The following is a 25,078-nucleotide window of genomic DNA, read 5'->3' on the forward strand; positions in this document are numbered from 1 at the left end:
TTTAATTTTAAGAAATAATTATTTTTTATCAGTTGGCACCACTTGATCCATTTTTTTCCATATGTCAAAATAACTCAAACACGGACACTTTCGCTTTTAATTTTTACGCAAATAAAATATTATTTATATACAAAAAGACATGCTTGTAGGTTCAATAATTGTATATTATAACGTGATTTACAAGTAGTGATTTTTATAGTTTAAAATGGAAGTGTCGGGTGGTGCTGAAGAAGGTTTTGTGAGGGAATGGGCCCCATGTTCGCATATTTTAAATTTAATTCCCCCTAGGATACAGACGGGCATATTTTCTAACGAGCTTTGTTTAACGTGCGTTGACGCGGTGAGCGAGTATATAGCTTTGGGCACTAACGTTGGCCTAGTGTACTGGTACGATCGAAAAAAGGGCAACATCCAGCGTCTAAGATGCGAGGTAAGACCAATAAGAAACTACGAGTTTCCTACGAATATAATACATGTTATTACGTCCTTGACAATGTTTTTTAGTTTCTACATAAGGATCCTTATTTTTTTTTAATAATGTAGGTAGTTAGGTTCATATCAATCACTTCAAGAACATCCTGCAATTTTCGAGTTACGTTATAATTACTTTTAACTATAATTTTCGGGTGATGTTTAACAATGATTGTGTGTTCACAACACAATAATGAACCTACAAGATAAGATAACAGAAATGTTAATTATAAATGTTTGTAAGGATTGCTCTTATCTTATTTGTGTACAACGGAAATAACACTTTTGATTTTATTTTTATAAGTGACTGTGTTACAAGATTTCATCATTTAGATTATCTTGGCTTCCTTGTGATTAAACTATGTATTTTTATATTGTTATGATTCACTAATAAGTATTATAATAGTCATAACAATGGGAGTGCAAAAGGAATATAGAATACTGGCTATAAAAACTAGGCAGAGGCTTTAGCAAACTGACATGGGGCTATGTATTTACAGCCCATTTTATAATACTACAAAAAGGATTGTGTTTTTCCAATTGAATTAAATGTCTACTTCACAACAGGCTGTAAAAAGTCACTTCCTCATATTAAAGTGTAGCCTGATGTTGTTTTCACAAAATGGTTTTTTTATTTAAGATTTATTTCTCTCAATGTATGTTTTCCAAAACTGTTGCGTTTTAACATGTTGAAATTACTGAAAGAAATAGTATTTAAAAAATCACATTTATAATAAAACAGGTTTAATTGAGGCACTTCTGTAATCATTTTGAATATCCATAAGGCCAGAAAATTATGCAATTATAATTATGAATGTATTTCACTGTAATTCACCTGCAATTAGTTATGTAAATGACCAAGAGCTGTTTCAACAATATGCTTGATTATTTATTAAGATGCATTTGTAACTTAATCTCCGACTGTCTGACCTGAAATTCAGAACATCTGCAAAGTTCTACTTGATATTTATAGTAAAAATGCATTAATCAGATGAGGGAAGTCTTGATAAAATTTGTGGAGGTCAATTATTCAATGGGATCATCTTTTGATCCCTTTTACATTTTATTTATGGTAAAAAGGGGATGTATTACTGCTATTAAGCCTTAACTGTAAATTATGTGTAATAGACATGAAATTACAAACATGTTCCTTAAACAGTTATCTAATTTATGTAAACTTTTAGGCATCAAATTCTCCCATAACTTATGTGAAGATAGTAAGCACAGTGGACTACATGGTGGGTGCTGGCAATGCAGCCGGCCAGGTCACCGTGTTCCAAATACCCAAGGAACACCCAGAGAATGTTCCAGACACATTCAAACCAAAAGTGGAACCCAAAGTTGAAAGGTAAAAACATCATCATTTAATATAATTTACTAACAAAATCTATAGAACTCCTCCATTAATGACAGACTTGCTCATTGACAACACACATCCTAAGCTACTGAATGCAAGAAGCTGAGATTCAGTTTATTTGTATGTTTCTTGAAGAGTGTAGGAGAGCACTACTATTTTGGGAAATTCAACCCTAAGAGTGTTGAAAATCCATGGGGACATTCCAGAAACCTGGTAAATTTGTGAAGACTGTGTCTTGCTTTGGGTAATTAAATTAAAAACATTTTCATGAATACTGAAATAACAATGAGTGATACATTGCTTTGTATAAATCAAATGTTTCTATTTTGTTCAAATTTTTTTTTGTTTCAGGTATACCATAGGAGAATTACACAAAAGTAAAATAACAGCTATAGAGTGGTCCAAGAATGGCATGAGACTGTTCTCTGGTGATAAGAATGGAGTTATTATTATGACTGAAATTGACTTTTATATGGTAAGTGTTCCTTTACCTTTACTACCTTTCTATCATAGTCAACTAGTTATTAGGCAAATAGATAATGTTGTACAGATATAACACGACCATATTGCGCTAACCTTTGACCTTATAGGTAAATTTGCCGCATTCTTGTGATGAAAACTTCGTTTGTGAGGATTCGCGGCGAATTCACACTTTTCTTGACAACGCCTAAGTAAAATACTCGTATATTTCTACTTTAATATTGTAAATGCGAAAGTTACGCCTTCACGTTTAAACTTCTGAACCGATTTTAATAAAGTTTGGTACATATAGAGCTGAACTTGAAAAAGAGCATAGGCGAATTAAATAGAATATTGCCAAAAAAGGGGTAGAAAGTGTTAGAAGAGGGGATGAATGTTTGTATGAAAATTCTGTCCTATTAAGTCGCTGGCAAAAGCTAGTAGGTACCTAATATATGAAGGGAAAAAGATTGTTGAGTCACTAGTTTGTATACTTATTTATAAGTTTGTCGTTAACTTGATACATAGGTACTTGAAAGGCCTATCTGTCCTCAGGGACATAACCGTCGGGAACCAATGACGTCACTTGTATCAACCTACGTTATCTGAGGGACTTTACTTGAAAGCCGTTGTACTTATAGGCAAATAAGCGCTCTTGTATTTGAAAAGCTCTTTTTCAACATTATTAACTACCGCGAGTGAATTTGTTGCATGGGTAGATTCATTCCTTTATACAACCTATTAACGAGTGGTTTTTTGAAAAATAGAGCTATTTTTGATCTTTTATTTTTGAAATAAGTTGTCATAATGTAGAACAAACGGATATACTTTCTCATTGATAATATTAGTATGTATGTATTTCAATTGAGACATACGCCGATCTTGTAGAGAGTGAGAGACGAGAGTGTACCTACGAATCTATCTATTCGCTTGCAACCGCTGTACGCATTAACTTGATACAATGATACTCAGACTTGTATACACACGTAGGTACTTACTTATATAGGTGCCGCATTTCATTTTGTTTCCACTTTGCCGAACTGAGTCATGCGGTGCTTAAGTTATATGGCAACGTTTCAACTTTCCCTCTACACTAAATATAAAGTAGTCAATTTTGATTTTTTGCGTGTTTACGGAAAGACATTCCAATTATAAGAACATAAATATAAATATTTATCGTTTGCGGTAATTATGTATAAATATAACGGGAAAAATGATAAAGAATGCGGCCATTGCACTGAGACAAGGTTGAATTACAAGTTTTGTATTTGTTTTATGCAAAACTAGCTTTTGCGTCGACTTTGTCCGCTTTGAGAGATTTTTCTGCGATAGATAGTAATAAAGTATTTTCTAATTTATATTACAATGTTTCTCAATAGTCCGGAGTTTGATAACGTGTCCGGTAAATGGCAATAAGCTCGCCCCCTATTACAAGGGCTTAACATTGTTAGTAGCAAAACGTGGGTGTATTTTATACACCTCTGCCTAAACCATTGACTATAACAGGCGTGATATTATGTATGTAGAAAGTAACAATCTATACTAATATTATAAAGCTGAAGAGTTTGTTTGTTTGTTTGAACGCGCTAATCTCGGGAACTACTGGTTCGATTTGAAAAATTATTTCAGTGTTAGATAGCCCATTTATCGAGGAAGGCTATAGGCTATATATCATCACGCTACGACCAATAGGAGCAGAGTACCAGTGACAAATGTTACAAAAACGGGGAAAATTATGATTCTCTTATGTGACGCAAGCGAAGTTGCGCGGGTCAGCTAGTGTTATTCTAAAAGGGTAAGCTTTCTATATCAATAGAATGAGTTGTTGAATCGTTTCGGGAGTTCTAGAGGTTTACTCCTTACAAACAAAGGAAATATAAAAGGTTAAGGTTTATAGTTTCGTATTAATTGTATTAAACACTACTTAACCACGCGACTTGGAACGTGAAAGACCCATAATGATTTAGTAGATAATATTGGTAAAATAAACATAGCTATCAAATTATACAATAATATTATGTTTTATTGATCTTATAGCACGCGTATAATGGTAGTAGTCGATTCTTTTGTACAGTTAAGTATTTTGATTTAAGTATACATTTTTATCAGAATTTGTGAGTCATAGATTTTTTTTGTGTTGCCAACAACTTTCTCACGAGGTCTTCTCATGAGAATGGTTATCATATGAGTCAACATTTGGCGTAATTGAATAAACAATTTGATTTTAATGTTGAACATCTAATCTTCGTAAAATACGAGTTTTTCCTAAGGAGTTTGGAAAGCTAAAAAACTACAGTTGCTGTATTCATACTATTTTGCGTTACAAACTAACAAACAAAATGATTCTAAATGTTTTTGGCAACTAACAAGATCCTTATCAGAAATCTAAGACATCCATATTCAATGACTTGCGTACGTAACACTTAATATCTGATTTTGACGGTCATATAACTGTTTGTTATTATTCATAATAATTCGTAAATACTACGATCGATACTATATTGAGTTAGGAGTAAATAAAAACAGGGATAGAAACCCTTTATCTAAATTTTTCGATGGATCCTTCTTTACTAATCACGTACAAAACGTGCTAATTGTGCATTTTTCAATCGTTATAAGCTTTTTATGCAAAGTTTGAGAGCCAAATTTAACATCGTTTGTCTAGCTTGCTATGAGTCAACCTATCTTTTAGTGAAAACCGCATAAATTTAAGTTTACAAAGTTTCGAGTTTTTCGCGGACAGACAGGGACGCGGCGAGGGGACTTTATTTCATAATATGTAGTGATTACGACTTGGAAAAAGAATAAAACGCAATTTAAAATCTTGTTTAAGAATCATATTTTTTAAAGGAATGTTCTATTTTTGTATAGCACCTGTGCAAATCAATGGAGATAGTGAACGAGGAGCACGAGATAGTTCAGATGAGCTACTATCAGAACTCGCTGCTGGTGTCCTCTCTGTACAGGAGCATCGTGTGCGAGAGGCGGGACGCGCGCTGGCACGTCAGTCAGCTCGGCAAGAAGGAGAGGAAGAGGTAACACATACATTTTTATACTGCTACTATACTGGTTAACAATCAGAGTTACCATCCTGACCCTACCGCATGTAACTGGAGGGGGGTCTTAGCCCCTTCAACTTTCATCCACTTCTCGGGGCAGTTTCCATATTTTATAGTAGCTGACCCGCGCAACTTCGCTTGCGTCACATAATAGAGAATGGATGAAAATTTTCCCCGTTTTCGTAACATTTTTTATTGCTACTCTCTGCTCCTATTGGTCTTAGCGTAATGATATATAAATATATAAAATAATTTTTCAAATCGGACCAGTAGTTCCTGAGATAAGCGCGTTCAAACAAACAAACAAACAAACAATAAAAAAAACTCTTCAGCTTGATAATATTAGTATAGATTTCCTAGCGGACTGGTCTGACTTCGTCGGGGTGTAGTACATTTTTATGTGTTTGATTCCCATGGTTTTAATTTGATCCTATCGAACCCATACAAACCTTTTCCCGGCAGTTAAAAACATATTAAAAATAATTATCTAATATTATAATTTAGTTGATCAAAAATTATGCGCGTACATACATTTCGGTTATAAATAGTTAACCTACTAAACTAAACATTAGTTTTATTATTGTTTTATTTTGTCCATAGTCTATGTGCCCTCGGCGCGGTGTTTCAATATTCATACGCGCGAGGTGGACCCGCTGCTGCGTATTGCGCTCGCCCCGGTCTGAGGTTATGGCGTGCTGACACACAAGGAAATGTACTACAGACACTACTGTTCAAGGTATGTTACAATAAGAACAGCATTTATTCTGGTGATCTATTCTTGCTTGGGACTGAGTAGTTAAGTCATTATAAACAATTTATTATTGAGCAGTCTTGAATAGATATGGAGCCTTTTCAAAGCTGCTTACTTTGCAAATCCAATCAATTTAAAGACAGAGAGAGAGAGACGATAGCTATAAGCTAATACAAATGTAGCAAATTCTGTATGTTAAAGTATTTCCTTTCCTCATAAACTAAATGTCTATATCCACACTAATGTGGCCAGGACATACGAGCTATCCTCAATATTATCTAGATATTTTAAATTTGTTTTTCTTATAAACCAATTTCTATTCCCAGGAGGCCATATCAAACCCACTAACGATAGCGGAACTACTAAACCCGAGTCAGCAGAAGCACTCGCACGCGACCCGGGAGTACAACCTGGGACCGCTGCACGTATTCCGGGAACATTTCCTAGTGTCACACAATGAGCACATACTGTATATACTGGACCCGCGCTCGCTTACTGCCGTTGCAGTTGTTGATGAACTTAGAAGGTAACGTATACGATAGTGCACGTTACTTAGTACACGTGCACGTAGTACAAAGTTTTACTTATAAAAAATAAATCTACATAAAATACATAATACCACGCCTGTTATGCCCGAAGGTGTAGGTAGAATGTATGAAATACACTTAGTTTTCGCCATTAATAATGTTAGTCAAATGTAATATAACTAGGTAAATCAAAAAAGACCCGTAGCGCTTCGTTCGACTAGTTAATCAAACCTCATGAACAGCCGTCGTATAAACTGCCGTCTAGGGGGTTCCCAACATTTCCTGAAAAATTAAAATTTTTAATACTTCCGCGGACCATATTTTTACTTCGGCGGACCACTGGCGGTCCGTGGACCTCTGGTTGGGAACCACTGGTCTAGACAGAGGCCGTTTACTTATAAGGTCATAGGCCACAGATATCTAATAAATAAGGTGTTGAGATCATTCTTATATTAAAATAACACGTATAATTACAGGATACTATCAGTATCAGTGAACAAGGACGAGATCTTCGTGCTGGAAGGTCCCCGCTCGCTGGTCCGCCTGGCACACGCGCCGGAGCCCGCCGCACTCGCCGCAGGTCTGTTCTCTAAACCTAACAGCCCTTAACGTTGTACAATCTATGTTGTTGTAGCTAGACATTTGAAGTTTTTAGACTTATTTGTGAATTAAACTTTACATACTATTTGTTCGTTTCATAAAAAGTAAGTAATGGTACTGAAAAAGTTCAGTAATTTTATAAAGAGTACGATTTTTTGACTATTTCCAAGGGCTTTTTCGTCATCATATTGGTAGAGAAATCTGTTACTCTTTATGTCTCTCTTTATATCTAAGTTACTCTTTATGAACTGTCAAAAACTTTTTTGTATAAAATTATTTTTATATGACGTCACAGGCTAGCGCTATTGTTGATATTAAATATGTGATTGAGATACATTCCTCATACATACATACATACAAATATCATGCCTGTTCGTACTGAGTCCGACCCTATTGCTAACGGGCACGTTACCAGACTCCGGGCCACTATTCAAAATATCCTTATATAAATTAGAAAATAACTATAGCACTTGCCCGACCTGGAAATCGAACCTCAGACTACATAATAAGCAGTCTTTGTAATACATTGTCATATGTCTAGTAAAGTTTAATTCACAAATTAAAAGATTCTATTTTATTTTGGTTTACAATATTTTTTGGTTTACAATCACAACGAACAATCATCACAGTTTTATACTTACGTAGCACAAGTAAACACCGTATTATTTTATGTACTTAATTACTATTTAAGTACAATATTTTTGTATGTATTTTGACTTATAAATGTATTAAAGCCAGTTTCACAACGTTTGAATAAGTGTTAGATCACCTATCTATTAGAACGACAACTTATGTATGGAAATCACAGTCAAAATTTCATCTGATAGATAACTAATCTAATACTTATCCGGGAGTACTGAAACCGGGCTTTAGTTAAAACTACAGTATTCTACTAAATACATTTGTACTTAATTTATAAAATATTTCTAAAGAGATGCATAATTTGAGTACATTTGTATTATTTCGAGTGTTGTGAAAATGCCTGTCATAACTTCTTAAAAAAACATAATATGATTGACGCTAGTGTGTTTGGAAGTAGATGGACATTAAAAAAAAGGATTTTAATTAGGTTCTGTTTATGTACATACATATTATTACTTTTGTTATACTTGAAGGTGTACTAAAATCACTACTATACTAATAATTTAATAGCAATTAGAATAAGACCGATAGCACTCCGACCTGGGAATTCTAATTAAAGAAAAGGATGGCTAATTTAAACTTTGGGATCAAAGAAAACTTCGTTCACACTAGTGCTATCTATGTTACGTTTCCAAGACTATTTTAAATCTTTGAAATTTATTTTACAAAATAATATTCTGAAGAATTGACAGGCATTTAGTAAATAAATGGTTGTTATATACTAATGTGTTCGTTCAAAGTAATTATTTGAAGTATTATGAACATATTTCCGTCCTGTTTATACGTGCATTTATATTTGCTATTATATAGCAATACATTCCTTATATACTTATAAACTCTATACATCACAATTTTAAGACGAAAAGTATATTTTTTGGTAGGATGTCATTTTACAGTTGTGTTCAAACGAAATTATACTTTATTTCATTATATTATGACTCAGTATTGAGATACACTGGACTAAAGACTAATATCTGACTAATTCGTGTTTCAATGAATATTGTTACAACACTTTTTACGGATACCGGAGGTTAACAGTCTTTATCAATTTCCTTTATCCATTTGGTTATTATTTTTTGTACAAATTATAATTGCTTGATTGTTATATTACGCTAGTGAAATACTATTTAAATATTGTAGTGGTTTTTAGATTGAAATTGAGGCCTTAACCCTCTCTGAGAGGAGGCTTGATGCCAGCACGAGGTTGAGGAGGTCTAATGCAGCGATGCCAGTAGTAGTTTTTATTATTTTTGTACTAAGAATTTTTGCCTCCGGTATACAGTTTTCATTTTTTTGTAATTTTAACAGTATATCTTACATTTCGGACATTACGATTCAACATCACATAAAATTCATAAAAATATTTACTTTTTAGTACTGTTATGTACCGCGGTGCCTTAAAATGGTTCTATGAATAAAGTACGCTTTTGCGTAGTTAGTGCCATTGTAATTGTATGGACTTTTACTTTACTATCACTTGTAGATAGAAGTAGTGCATATATATAACATTCCCGAATTTAATCAATTTAGATTAATTTGTAGTTAGATTAGTATAAATATGAGGCGCTCATAGCCAGTTGCGCTCACTGGGCGCTCGCTGGTAAACTTTCAGTAGGCACGCTTGGCACGGTCTTTTTATAGATGGGTGACCGTATAGTGAGCTAACTGAGCGTCTCCGTGCTTTGAGGGCACGTAAAAAGTAGGTCCCGATTGACGTCAATTAAAATAACAGAAATAACGCCATTTCAAAGGCCTTTCAGGTGGTTTGAACAACTTTGACACTAGGTTGACCACTAACCACAAACTAATAAGTATGTCGAACTCTTATAGCTTTTTGTTGTTTTGATAGTGTTACTTGACATTATCACGTTAGAACAAGCTGATTAGAAAACTCCACTATTTTGTGACCAATATTTGTGTGAATACACCAAAAAGTACTTTTTGCAGTAGTCTTGGACTTGAGAGCGATTTTCACAGAGATATCCAATTGAGTGATGTTTAATATTTAATGGGTTGTAAATCTAATGAGATTATAATTAGTATGTAAGTAGGATTAGAAATTTATTTACTGTCTTAATAATGTCGTATAAGCTCCGATTAGTAGGGCCCAACGCAAACTAGCGGAGGAGTGGTAAAGATACGGAGAATAAACCAATTTAAAATGAACCTTAACTCCTAAGATATGTGGATTAAAACTGGACGTCAAAAGATCGAATGTAGCTCTCGGCGCAGCGCGTTTAAGCTGACATGTTTTAATCTTTACGTCATAGAATTTAAGGTTTATTTTAAATTGACTTATGCTCAGTAACTTCGCTGCGCCTTCGCGGGGGTGCATTGGGCCTTATACAATATCTTAACTGTATGACCACCGGTTTCTGAGGTTAATTTAGCGGTAGTTTATCTATTCAATAGTGTCAAAACTCATAGAAAGAAAAACGCTATTGAATGGATAAACTACCGCTACACGTACTCAGAAACCGGACTTACGTCATTTACAATTTTAAAATTAATCGATACTGACAGAACACTGCATAACTAATGAGAGCTTAGACGATGTTTATTAGTTAGAACAGTACGCGCAATCCACATTGACCGGCTTGAAGTTAGGCGTAAAAGAATATTTGCCCGGCAACTGCTGCTAACTTCAAGTCGGCCGACGTAGGTTGCGCGTATCGTAGTTAGTATTAAGATAAAAAGTGCCTTATTAATACCAAAATGCGACGAATGTATTGTTATTATACATTAATATATTTTTGTGTAGAAAATTTGTAAATGTTTGTGAATGTCTGTAGGCATAATTTGATTTTGAATAATTTAATATTAATTGGACTATTTTTGTAGACTTTTTTGCTTCGTTTTTATGTACTTTTATGTGTATATTAGTTAGAAGTTGTTTTTGTATGAATTGAATGATAAGTATATTTAGTTGGTTTAGTTTTTGACGACGAAAATGTTACTATATTTTTGCATATGACTTACGAGAATCTAAAACAAAAAAATCAGTAAGTTCTCTCAGATAACTTTATTCGATAAATAACTGAAATTTGCATACGTTTTCGATACATTATAGATCTGTAAAAACTTCGTTATTGTTGAATAAAATTATCTGACGATGGTACACTCGGTTCTAAGATTAACAAAAATATTTTTAGGCAATTTTTGTTTCATTTTCTTGTTCATGTGCGAAAGTTCTTAATTATGAATCAAATTTGTTATGTTTCTTTTAGTTAATTATCTTGTAACGAATTATGTAGTGCAAATTAATATATCGCATGTACTTACTTAATACTTGTATATCAAAGATAGAATATACCAATTAAGTCACAATAAGGCCGTTCTTACACTAAGCTACGAAAATCGTTTACTCGGCGATTTTAAAATCCCGTAAGGTTCGTTTATTTGTCCCGCGATTAGATTTGTTTGAAGGTGGTCGCTTGAAGACTAAATAGATAAGTATACCCTTGTGTCTGTGTACGAACGGCCTTAGCTAATTATAAAACAGTATTTTCGAGTACTTATTTAGTTTGGTGCTACAATTATATTACTTAAAATGGAAAACAGTACTTAAGATTTCACATTCCAGCAATTTCTTATTTTTTTTATTACGTTGTATTTCATTTTTAATATGGACATTTGCAAAAATGTGAAAATTCTTTATATTATAAATTGTCAATTTAACAATACTTATAAATGTTATAAATAATGAGTGAAGAGAATATCATAAGTTGAATATTCTGAACATTTTAAATTCAAGTTTTAGTGTCTTCCGATATCTTATTTTTGCAACTGCCTATGTTATTCTATTGTAGATTAGATCTGTCGCTTTAAAAGCTTAATATACAGGATGTAAATAAACCTAAGAACACTTATTACTGATACACAAATTATTTACACCCTGTATCTAGTTACCCTATGTAGTGAGATATTTGACAACGACTTTTATAATTATATGTTTTAAATATGGTTGCTTGCAATTTTAAAAAAATAGTTTTGGACTGGGTTTTTAATGTATGTATGTTTTAGGACCCATTCTTTCTTTTAATTGTGGCCTTAATAAAGATAGTAAATTTGATGGCTTTTTAAAGTCAATACACGTAGCCAAGTAGTGATTATACTATTTCGTTTGAAACATGATAAAACTTAAAGTATTTTATAATAGTTATGCAAATTATAATGATATTTCTTGCACATTTTCTTATTATTCACCATTTCAAAACTATAATTTCATTATGTAATTTTGGTTTTAAGTTTTTTTAATTCTTTGTTCTATTATTTTGCAAGCAAGTGTATTAGTTTGTATGTATGTATGTCAGCATGGCCATTGTACTTATATATAAATATACATTTGCACAAACACAACGCATTTTTATTTATGTCCAAAACACCTCGCTTTTTGTATATTTATGTATTTGACCAATGGTATTGCTTTGACGCTATTTTGCTAGCTTTTGCAGCTGTAGGCCTCATTTTCTATTAAATAGTAGTTTAAACGTATTAAAATAGTATATAAAACATTGGCGTGTGAAGAAGCACAAGTGACAGATTCAAATCCACAGATACGAGATTTTATTTTGACAATTATTAGTAAATTGTTCAAATCGGACCCGTAGTTCCTGAGATTAGCGCGTTCAAACAAACAAACAAACAAACTCTTGAGCTTTATAATATGAGTATAGATTACATTATTATAGTCCTACAACAAACCACGGCAGCTGACGGTAGTCTCTTGGATACGTCTACAAAATTTTGAAAGTTTGACAAAGTTATCGATTACAATCTTAATAAACTATGCATAGTAAGGTACTAAGTTGTCAGAATATATTAAAGCAATGCTATTATTGATTGTGCAAATATGTGTGTAACTATAGTCGTCATTGTAAAATTGTAAGGCATTACTCATAAATGCTTACAATTAGTCCTACTTCTTTGTCTTACGACCTAATAAAAATAGCAAATTTAGAACAAAGAGATAGTTAAGATTCCGAACAAATATACATATTAAGTATACAATTAGAGCTCTTATTACAGCGTAACTAATTAAACATTATGATGATAAAGTAAAATTTATACAGACAAGGAGTTATTAAAGGTATTGAAATGTTAGGTACTAATAAAACTGAGTCTTGAGACTTCTTACTAAGAGAAAACAAATTCATATTGAAATAGAAAAGTTGTAAAGCTATAATATTGCAAGAAAGTATCTGCAGCTTTAAACAAAAATGATAAAATATGTTCAAAACACATCAATTGCTTAAACGCTTCAAAACAAACCATTTTTCTCAACAGATGAACCCATAAACCTGATGACGAAATCGCTGACGACTTCTCTCCAACAAGCAGTGAACACCGTCCGCGACTTCACGCACATAGACCAAACTGTGCCGTACATTACCAGCGTACTAGAGCAACCTATATCAATGTTCACTAAAAACGAAGCAGTGGAAACCGGCACTATCGCAAGTGCCGAGGAATGTTTCGAACTACCTCCCATCAAACACTTGCCTTTAGACATTTCCGATAATGTATTAGAATCCATTATAAATGAATTTAGAGATGTCTCAAGTGATGCTGAAGAAATAAGGCGAGTGAAAACTGAAGAATTGCAGCGGAAATTGAAACTTTATAATAGTATAATGGAGAAGAAATACGATGATGAGTTGATACATAGTAGTAGGAGAAGCAGGAGTTGTAAACGTGATGGGTCTGGCGGCAGTACGCCGAGGTTGGCGACCCCTGTGCGGAAGCCGGTCGATAATGTCAGCTATACCAGCCCTTGTGTTATGAATATGAGTGTTTATAGGTAAGTTTTACTATTTTTTTTGTAAGATTGTAAATCCTCCTGTAAGAAAGTGTTGAGTAGGTATGCTCATTTTTAGATTTTACGTGTCTAAATTTATAGAGAAACATTTCTAAGCTGCTTCTTTTTAATCTTTAATAGTTTTGAAATTTTTGACTGTTTGTTTTGACATATTTCAATGCAATTTTTACAATACATAAAAAAGTCAGTTTACACAGCATAAGACACCTAGATAGTCATTAAAACTAATTTATAAAAGCAAATACAGTGTAAAAAAGTAAACCTGAATTCCAAAATATAATTCTTAACGTAATTCATTTTAAATTTACAGCAGCATAACACAGCCAAGCGACGAACTCCTAGAAAAACAGATTGAAGAGAAAGAAAAAATCTTAGCAAAGATGTTGAACCTCGAGTCCCTGAGCATCAACAGTCCGAAACCAGAAGCTTACACTAACACAGACCAAGAACCAACCCAACCCACTTATAAACCCGAACCCGAAAAACCTGAACAGCCCGAAAAACCCGAAATGAAACCAACCCCTAAGGTAACAAAAAACCCTATAAAAGACCCTAATCCCATAGATTTAGTGCCCAAAGTAGTACAGCTACCTAATAATTGGAACTTAGAAAATATCGAATTGAAGTTAGATACGAAACAGAATGGTTTCAAAGATAGGTCGTTGATCTCTCCCGATGATCATTTGGACAGCGAGTGGGAGATAATCTGATATAAGAAGGCAAGATCTAATGTGTAAGATCTTTTGTCATGAATTTTTAGCATTTTCTATTGTAATTACGTCTCGATATTAGTACTATATGTTATTAAACCAAGCTCTGTCTGTTCGCAATCAATTTAAAATGTACTGAACGAATTTTCATGATGCATAAACCAGTAGTTATAAGTAGTTGGTGAAGTCAGTTAACAATTGTTTTTTTTTGTATGAGTTTAAACGCTATTGAATAGATAAACTGCGGCTAAATGTACCTCAGAAACCGGGGGTAAGACAGTTGTTTGTTTGACTGATAATAACTGGATATATTTACATGTGCATGGCACAAGCCGGTAATACGGCTTACAGATAAGTACTAGATAAATGTCCATTTGCCTATTTGACAAGTGACTCGTGAGTCCTAAATTGCGTAATTTGCTTAAAATGTCACAAAAATATGAATTTGAAGCAAATGTTTGTAGATAAATCATGCCATAAATACGCTCTCTTTATAAAAGCCTTATATAAAGGAGCTTATGTAACACGATATGTGGTCAAAACTTGATAAATAATGCCTTCTGATACAACAGTGTTCTTATCGAATGAACAGCCTTTACAAGTAAGGTGGTTGAAGGTAGATACATGATTTTATAAATAAAATTTATTGATATTTGCTAATTAGAATAATACGTATTATTCGGAAGCAGAAGAAAAACGATCAAATGTGTATAGTAAGTTTAAGTTTAACAAATTATTAAGCGTATGGTCATTGAATTTCGCTCTTTACTATAATAAAACGGGCTGCTTAAATCGAACAATAAGCACGAAAATCATGCGACAAAATATACATGTTACGCTGCATTCTCAGCGATAAGTTTTTTGGAAAACTGGGAAATGGAGTCTTGAAGCTGGCCTTACCTTAGTTTACCGACACACCTGCGCAGCATTCGGAAGCGAACGTCCCGTTCAACACCCGTATTATGTAAGTCATCTATGACACATCAGGTAAAATATCATTACGTTAATTGTAGCGCCGAATCTCCCGTCGGCGAAGGTTCGGAAGGTGTGTCGCTACACTAACAGGCAATAAGACTTTACAAAAGTGTGAAATGTCATAATCAAAATAATCATAGGAATGTGACAATGTGTAAGTGCCAGCGACTACGATAAAGTGATATGACTTAGTTCGCACGTTTGAAAAGGCCCGAGTATAACAGTAAAATTGTCTACAACTGCATTACAATTTGTATAGTAATAATAAGAAAGAGTATTTGTACGCACGTTGCATTTAATAAAGTGAGAGTTATTAGCAATCCTAGATTATAAGTTTTGCAGTGTTTGTTATCGCATAAATGCAGACTGCAGCCATAATATATCTATTATAAAATAGCAGCTTTTAATACGAATGCCTTGTTTGAAATAGTTAGTGTAGAGATTGATATTATAACTTTTAAACTTTCACATTACATATAATTATGAAAAGAAATACGGGAATTAACGCAAACATATTTTACCTTGGAATACCTGACGTTTCGGCGCAGGTTACACTGGTCAAAACGTCAGGCATTCCTAATTAAAGAAGCGAAAACGCATTTTGTAATTTTTTTCTATTCGTCGGCCTATTTTAAATTTAGGTGTATCGTTTAGGCAGGCGATAATATAAATACTTTAGTTAGGTACCTACCTATAACAAGAATATTATTGTATTGTATAACAGTGACTAAACTCTGATCAATACAAACGGGGACTTATTCATAATCATACGAATGTGACAATGTTTAAGGGTGAGCGAGATAGTTCGAAAAAAATGATACGTAATTCGCAAGTTTGTAATGGCTCGAAATAACAGATATCTGTAGAACATTAATAATAATGTTCCCTGTCGAACAAAATAAGCATTTAGAATAACAATCTGATATTAATATAAGAAATGGTGCGCTTTTCGTGGCAGAATTAGTTATAAGTAGGTAGCTGAAATATGCTTGCTGTAAATGTAAATAATATTAATATAAGAGCTAATTATGTAAAGTTAAATGTAATACTTCATCAGCATCCTTTAAAAAATCACGTAATTGTTTAAATTCTTATCCTCTTACCACTTGAAGAAATAATAAAATAATCTAGTATAATAATTTTCTTATAAAGGCTCTCTTTGCGTCCACTTAGATCTGGTTAGATCGTTTCGCAATGTTCTAAGCCCCGTTACGCACTTACCGCGCGGCTAACAGATATTACAATTTAATATGCAACAACCTGTGATTATACACACTAAGGGCTCCTACACATAGTGGCTGCATGGCCGCCAGGTTACGCGGCTTGCCGGCGTCATTTGTTTCTAACATTCGAGCGGTAATGCTGGGTATTGACAGCTCTGCGCGACTTATGCATGTATGTAGCCATTAACCGCCATGAATTCGCAAGCGGTTGCATATTAAAATGTAACCGCCGGGCTAACCGCTAGTGTGTGGCTAAGATTTGTTGATTTAAGATTATTTTTACCCAATCAAAATTTAGTATTATTTACAAAATTACGTATTCGACAAAATTATGTAGAAATTCGTCTCAAAATGAACAGTATTTTATTATTATGATGATTGTTTGGTATGTTTTCGACTCGAATATGGATTTGTTTAGTTTTCTATGGGATAATGGATGGTATTGGTATTTAGTAAAAGTTACACTTCTAAATGATTTGTTACATCACATAACGATTAATGTTGCACTTTGAAACTATTTATCATCACAATGAAGTCAATGCGTAATAAGTGGTCATGGTTTCAACACACTATGGCATAAATACTAGGTATACTCACTTACAGTATCGATGGTTAAGCGTATTGAAACTATTATGTTGGTTTAATCTCACATGATCAGTGAGAGATAACTACTGAGTAAATATGTGGCTTACTAAAATTTTTAAACATACAAAACGTTTAAAACATTTTTCCTTTATTTTTGAGCGCCATAAAGGGGGAAAACAAAGCATTTACTCAAAAGAACAGAATGATTTATTGAGACATTTTGTTCTATTTCAATAGTAATTTCCTTGTTTCGTAAGTTTAACTTCAGCATCATATAAAAACAGCTTTCTATCTATGTGGAATCCATAACTATAGACATCCAATAATATATCTTTAGTAAGAAGTAATTTTGTTGTATGAAGTTAAATGACAAAAGTACCATAGCAATCAAACCATAGTAGATGTATCACTTACTAACGGTAGGTTTTTGAAACAGTCGCTTTTCAGTGTGGTATCAAAGATGAAGGCAGTTTTTTATAAGAATTTAAATCAGTTAGGTATTATCTCTGTGAGTTTGTATTTCATGAGTCGCTAATATTTTGTAAACCTTATGATCTATCTAGCTTTAATATACTTTTATATTTTGTTTGTATATACTATATAAATCTCGATATATTTAGAATAAACGGTATTAGTCGATAAATATTGGCTGCTGAACATCACTAGTGTTAGTTTAGTCCTGTTATATTATAGGCACATTGTGATATTATGTATTTTGATTTTGGCTGAACAATAAAGTATTTGATGAACTGTTTTTTGTTTCATTTAAAATTGACACTGTATTTCTATACAGGATATATTGTATTATTAAGAAATAAATGCGTGTGTTCAACTCAGCATTTATTTCCCAAATTGCCATGTATTGTAGTTGTTTTCACCTACCATCCAAACTTCACTTCAATTTCATTAGAGATTTCGCCAAGATATATTTTTTGTTTGGCAATAATATGAATAGGGTAAATTTTGTCCAAAAGCCCTGAAGCAAACTACAAAATTCTCGAAATCAAAACAAATGCTTAAAAAAATTTAAGCTGAATTTCAGGGAAGGACAAACAACTATAAAGTATACCGCATATTATATTTCTATAATTACTTATACACATATTTACGTTGAAATGAATCTGTTATCACATCACGTTTTATAATCATCACATCTAGCGGTAATCCGCTTGTAAAATACCCGCAGATGCATTCCAACGATACAAAAATGTAAACATACAAAATTACATGTATTTAAGCTTAGCTTTAAGTTATATTATTTACAGTTGAGGCTAAGATCCATATTATAAGAAGTATTTGAACCTGTAACTCGATTAATTATACAGTACAAACGAGTATCGAGAATTTAACATAAAAAATGTACTGAATATTTAGTTCTAACCCGTTAGGGGCGTTCAAATATTTGCGAAAACTAGTTCTTCAAATTCAATAGTAGGGAATAGCCACTCACTTTTGGAATAAAGTCGCCAGAACCTGTTGCCCAGCCATATGGTGTCATGTTATAAAAATAGTATGCAATTAAAAGGAATAGGGGATAACTTCAGAAGAGGAACAATATTTGCTAAAAAAATGAATAAAATAAAATAAAATAATGATCTCTTCATATAGAGACCAAATTTTAAAATCACATGTCATGTATTGATTTCCGTAATTGATTCGTATTGCTTTCTATATTATGGGTCTTAGCCATCTCACAAATAAATTATACAGTCAAAGAAACATTTACTGCCGCGACGCAACCTGTTAATGTTTTAACAAATTGTTGACAATATAAATAAGCAGTCTTTGTTATATAGATATAAGAAAAACATATTAGGCCAAAACAGAGGAGCTTATTGTAAACGCTCAGAAACTTAACTAAATATTTCTAATATTACATTCACTCAAATATTACAAGTTTCAAATGCTTTAATCTTACATACTTAACAAATCATAATTATAAAAAATAATATTATAATATCATTTATTGCATCAATATATAAAATAAATCTCATTAGGCCTCAAAGAATGGAAATTTGGCAGAAGCAAAACATAAAATAACTTATAATAATAACTTAGAATGATTTTATCATTGTTGATAACATAATAGTCAAAAATAGATACAATGCTTTAGAAACTTATCCGAGGATTTATATTTAACTAGCTGACCCGCGCAACTTCGCTTGCGTCACATAAGAGGGAATGGGTAAAAATTTTCCCCGTTTTGTAACATTTTTTACTGCTACTCTGCTCCTTTTAGTGGTAGCGTAATGATATATAGCCTATAACCTTCCTCGATAAATGGACTATCTAACACTGAAAGAATTTTTCAAATCGGACCAATAGTTCCTGAGATTAGCGCGTTCAAACAAACAAACAATCAAACAAACAAACTTCAGCTTTATAATATTAGTATAGATGAAACAAGTTATTTAGGGGATTATAATTGATTATTTTTACACACCATTCGCAGGCAGTGTTTTTGTATATTGGGCTAACACTAACTACGTCATAACCATAACCCATAAAAAAGTGACAAAGTGCGAGAGTAACATGACGTAGTTCGCACGTTTGTAATGGCCCGAGTATAGTACGTACGTGTACGTATACGTCGCGATATACCAAGCACATAATGTATATGACTAGAAAACCACGAGAAGAGTAAAAGCTATAGTTCAACAACTTAGCATAGAGCTTTGTACGCAAGGTTTGCGGACTGTTGACGACTTTATTTTGGAAATAAATAGAAATATTACTTAGTCTAGATTCCTTGTACGTTCTAAGGCTTTAACTAAGTTGACGGACTATAGCAATAATTATCAAGTCCTTATTATATTTTGTACGCAACACAGTGATTATTGGCAGTTATTATTCTTTAGAATGATCGGTTATTTTACAATCACAGTCCGTTTCCAAAATCATTCGTTATTATATCTCAAAGTTACAGAAATATGTTTTTTATTATATAATATCCTAATGTTACTTTGTACAAATGTACGTCATTTTACAAACTTAACCTATGTTAAATTTCCTTTCTAATGAAATTTTACATCACTACATAAACCACGTAGAAATAAAAAAGAAAGCCTAAGCAGTTTTACCAGTTTTTTATCCCTATCGAAAGGCTCCAGTGCTAACTAGAGGGCCGCCTCATCCCCTTTGGGAACCTTATAGTCCGGTTCCCACTACGAGCGGAGCGGACCCATTAATGACTCTGTTAAACTCGCAAGCGCAGACTGCATACTTGTGATCCAACCAACAAATAGTCGGACAGTACCGGGTCTGTCCGATTGTTGACAGCTCCACGCATGATCAATTATTGTATCAACCACTTTGTAAAACTTTTGGCGATTGAAAAGAGTGGCCGCGTGTTTCTTGCTAGCTCTTCTCATAAGGCTCTACCCCCTTTCCAAGCCAGTCGTAGATGCAGTAATTGTAACTACTGACTATCATAAGTGTCAATATTTGACCCAAATGAATAAATGATTTGATTTTGATTCTGCTCCGCTCGCGGTGTTAACCGGGCTATAGATTAGTCGAAAAACACAAAATATATTATTCGACAGCACTTCTAGCGCAGTGGTTAAGCTGGCAACACTTACGAGTGGATCACTAGGTCGTGGGTTCTGTTCTTACATATAGTTGAAGTTCGGAGTGGGTGCAGTGGGGGGCCTGTCGGTCCCCGGCGCGGGCTGGTCGCGCGGCCAGTGCGCGGCGGGGAAGTGCTTGTTCACGTGCGACATGCCGAAGCACTCGATCACGTTGTGTTCACCGTCCTCGGTCACTACGAACCTTACCTACAAACAGACACACAAACATAAAATCACGCCCTTTTTCCATAGTTGTAAGCAGTGAGTATCATACTTTTTTAACTTCATTTACATCAATACATTGATCTTTGTCTTGTTTAGCAGTGGTTAGCTTGGTCCCCTCGCCGCAATTATTGTAGCACCGCGTGTGTCGTTCAAATCCCACCCGGGACAAATATTTGTGTGATGAGTACGAGTATTGTTGTGTAGGTCTGAGCATGGTTGTAAATTTATTGTAAGTTAATATGAATGTTTATGCTTACATTAGCTAATCTCTCTGCAAAGTGCATCGCAGTCCTTGTGTGTAGTGAGAGCTTGCCGCAGCGCACTGCAGACTTGCCCTCCGCCAGTGCCATGTATAGTATCAACTGATCCTGAAATACAGCATTATAATAATGGCATTTTTTTTTGTAATATCAGCCCTGTTGTACCCGAAGGTGCAGGCAGAGACATAAAAGCACCCTCATGTTTTGACATTTACAATGTTAGTCCCATATAAAATAAGAAATAGGGAGCGAGCCTATAACCCACCCACGGCCCAGAAATCGAACTAGAGATTTCGTAATCAACAGTCTCACTTAAATACACTACAACCCAGACCATTTTCATTAAGGTTTCATTTTTTTAAAGACGCGTATCGCGGGGACTTTTACAAACATAAAAACAACGGACACAAAGTACAACCAGACCCGAAACAATTATATGATGAACGCACAAAAATTGTTTCGTGTGAGAATCGAACCTTCGTTCCGACGCAATGGTAGCGGCGTGACAGCCTAAAGCACTGCGCCACGGAGGCAGTAGAATAGAAAGCATCGGACTAATATATAAGCAACTAGCTGACCCGCGCAACTTCGCTTGCATCCAATAAGAGAGAATGGGTGAAAATTTTCCCCGTTTTTGTAACATTAATTACTGGTACTCTGCTCCTTTTGGTCGTAGCGTGATGATATATAGCCTATGTCCTTTCTCGGGTATCAAAATATCTCCATACCAAATTTCATGCAAATTGGTTCAGTAGTTTAGGCGTGATTGAGTAGCAGACAATACAGACAGACAGACAGAGTTACTTTCGCATTTATAATATTAGTATGGATTGAAGTGCTAAGTACCTGTGTATGGTTATCAACGCAGGCACCGCTACGTATCGCCTCTAGTAACTCGTGTCCCGCCTTCAACCCCACGTCCAGGGGCAAAGCCCCGCGCTTGCCGAGACCGTCCGCGCCCAGGTAACAGCCCTTCGTCGTCTCACAAACTACACTGAATAACAACGTACATAATTAATATAATCATGGCCATTTTTTCTTGTCTGTAGATACAATTTGGTCCCAACAGACTTCTTTTGATAAGTATTTAATAAGATGAAATAATATAACATTTTAAATTTCTTCATTGATCTTCTATTATCTCATATAGACTAGGCAATAATGTATTGTAAGCTTGGATTGCTTGACGTTTCGACGCACGCTAGACTCGCAAGCAGCCCGAAGCAACCAATCCAGTAAGAAATAAGTGTATGCGTAAGTCATTTAAGTCCTGTTTTTCTGAAATGTTCTTTTTAAAAGTTCCTGCGCACTTTCTAATATGTGGAATAGACAATATATCTAAGAAACAGTTTTGTTTGTAATGGTGGTACTCACACAATCCCGCTACAGTTGTCAGGTGCAATGCGCGCGTCTTCCTTATACGCCTTGATCTCTACCTCGTTTTCTGACGGCATTATAACCTCCTTCACACCATCTACCATCTGATGTGCCAACTGCAAACATACATACGTAACTTTTAAACTTTCTGAACGTTTAATCTATACTAATATCATATAGATGAAGAGTTTGTTTGTTTGAACGCGTAATCTCAGGAACTACTGGTTCAAATTGAAAAAATATTTTTGTGTTGAAGAGACCATTTATCGAGGAAGGCTTTAGGCTATATAACATTACGAACGGAATACGGACTTTTTTTATATAAAAATTAACCAATTCGGAGGCGACATTCTTGGAAAATGGAGTTTTAGCAATATTACCAAAAGTAATTTTATATCTGTTCTGTGTGAGAATCGAACCTGGCCTCCCGATGCACAGGCAGTGGCGTGGCAACCACTTCGCTTCGCCACGGAGACCGTAAAAAATTACGGTACGAACATTACAAGTAAAAGGTCCCTCAGGGTTGTCTATTTAGTTAAATAAAATGAGTGAACTAGTATTACCTTCATAGGCAGCGTGCCAGCCACGAAGCTCCATCCGTACACCTTAAGAACATCACCTCGCTCCAATATAGTGGCCGCGCGGAACTTCTCCATGGGATTCACCACCAGCGTCACGTGCCCACCGCCTTTTGGGAAATATCTGTATACAAAATAATACACATAAGAATAATTACTTCGTTATTCTTTCTTATTCTGAAAGGGATCTTGATCAGCAGTGAAATGGTAACATGTTTTATAGTAATTAATAGGGTAGTTGACAAGAGTAATGAAGTTTTTTTTTTAAATTTAGACTGGTAAAATGTTCATGCAGAACTAATATTAAGCTAAGCACTCATTTGATCGCTACGACAATACAAGCTTGTGTAGGTGATTTGACTTGTAAACAACTATCCTATTGTATATTTGAAAATAAGTACCATAATTTTTTTTTTTTAAATAATTCAAGCATTTAGAATGTTTATTCTATCAACGCAAACATAAAAATATTTAGTTACGCATTTGAATTCTTTGTTCCAGCTCACAGTTGCCTAGAAATTTCGATCTTATCTAGGTTAAAGATAGGGTAAAAATCTTACCCTCTTCGAACGATCCTGATGTCTACATCAATGCCAAACTTCTGAAGGTACTTGAGGAAGATGTTGGTGATATAATCGATCTGCGGCGCCATGTCCGCGTTGGTCCCGCCTTTTAGGTCTAGGGACACGGGCCCGTCCGCCATCAGCGCGCATGGCAGAGCCACTTGCAGAAGTAAGCTTATTGAACTGAAAGAAAAATAAATTTATTAGCACATTGTTTGGATTCTACTGTAGTTTTTTCGGCATGAGTTATTTTTTTTATTGAATCTGAATTTTATGGTCACATAGTGGACAGTTGTGTCAATTAATTGATTAAAAATATGTGAGTTCAAAAACCTTTGGCTTAAATATTCTTCGGATCTGTTAAGGAACTTTTGATGTAATTTTAGCATGAAAAAAAAATACTAATACTGTTCATGGTATGTTAATAAAAACAGGCTTATTATTGTTTGCTCACCCTGCAGTACGAGTGTCAGCCACATAATGGCCCTGGGAGATCTTGCGGCCAGGAGCGAACCTGACCTCCATGGAGCCAATACTAGCACCTGCCAGTTTAGCACCACACATGTCGGCCACCAACTTCATTCCTGATGGTAACAAACACACCACAATTTATTATGATGAAGTAAATAGTCTTTCGTTGATGCAACAAATTGCATCAGATTCATTAACAATTTTTACTTTATTGCACCATAATAAAAATATTTTGTGCAAGAGAGATTCCTGGGAGTGTATGAGAGTATTTTCTGTACAATGAAATTATTTATTTTGGATTTGGCTGTTATCTGTCGATTTTTTTTTATTTTGTGAATAGATCTTACCAACAAGATGTTGAGCCGCAAGTCCTGGTTTACGTCTTCCAGCTCGTATATTTGTGACCCGAATGGGTTTGGTTAATATAGCACTAAGAGCGACAGAAATACGAAGTATTTGACCGCCCTAAAACCAAAAAAAAATGATAAAAATTTTATAAACATTAAATCGAAAATTTAAAAAAAAAATATCGTGCGTTTACCCCTTCCAAAATGCTTCCATCAATTTCCATGTATTCAGTCATTTTATTTATTTTGTTTTTTAACTTACGCAGCGGTACGTAATGTAAAGTGTGAAAAATATTCGTGAAAATCTGCGAGCAGAAATTGCCGGATTTGCCGGAGTAAATGACAACTGTTTTTTTTTCCAACAGCTGTAGGTGATGACCGAAAAACGATAAAAATCAATGAAGCTACAGCAGCTATTATAAAACCGTACTTTTAGTCGAACACACAAATCTTATCTTAAACCACTATTTTAATTAAACGGATTTCATGGATTCCAAAACCAAAACGTTTT

At 34.2% G+C, this 25,078-nt stretch overlaps 2 protein-coding genes across 2 annotated transcripts; one reads left to right on the forward strand and one right to left on the reverse strand.

Moving 5' to 3' along the window:
- The first annotated feature begins 73 nt into the window (after window positions 1-73).
- LOC142979777 (WD repeat-containing protein CG11141) lies at window positions 74-17,927 on the forward strand. The gene is made up of 9 exons (XM_076124940.1): window positions 74-430; window positions 1,656-1,819; window positions 2,180-2,303; window positions 5,159-5,322; window positions 5,947-6,082; window positions 6,424-6,623; window positions 7,101-7,204; window positions 13,153-13,666; window positions 13,995-17,927. The coding sequence occupies exons 1-9, from the start codon at window positions 206-208 to the stop codon at window positions 14,392-14,394; spliced, it is 2,031 nt and encodes a 676-aa protein (XP_075981055.1). The 5' UTR covers window positions 74-205; the 3' UTR covers window positions 14,395-17,927.
- A 293-nt stretch (window positions 17,928-18,220) lies between these two features.
- Rtca (RNA 3'-terminal phosphate cyclase) lies at window positions 18,221-24,933 on the reverse strand. Its single transcript, XM_076125319.1, has 9 exons — window positions 24,762-24,933; window positions 24,568-24,685; window positions 24,204-24,333; window positions 23,747-23,932; window positions 23,172-23,310; window positions 22,606-22,724; window positions 22,078-22,225; window positions 21,229-21,339; window positions 18,221-20,953 (listed from the first exon to the last, which is right to left on the reverse strand). The coding sequence occupies exons 1-9, from the start codon at window positions 24,801-24,803 to the stop codon at window positions 20,789-20,791; spliced, it is 1,158 nt and encodes a 385-aa protein (XP_075981434.1). The 5' UTR covers window positions 24,804-24,933; the 3' UTR covers window positions 18,221-20,788.
- Between the last annotated feature and the right edge of the window lie 145 nt (window positions 24,934-25,078).

Source organism: Anticarsia gemmatalis, chromosome 17 (assembly GCF_050436995.1).
Source record: "Anticarsia gemmatalis isolate Benzon Research Colony breed Stoneville strain chromosome 17, ilAntGemm2 primary, whole genome shotgun sequence".
Classification (NCBI taxonomy): Eukaryota; Metazoa; Arthropoda; class Insecta; order Lepidoptera; family Erebidae; genus Anticarsia; species Anticarsia gemmatalis.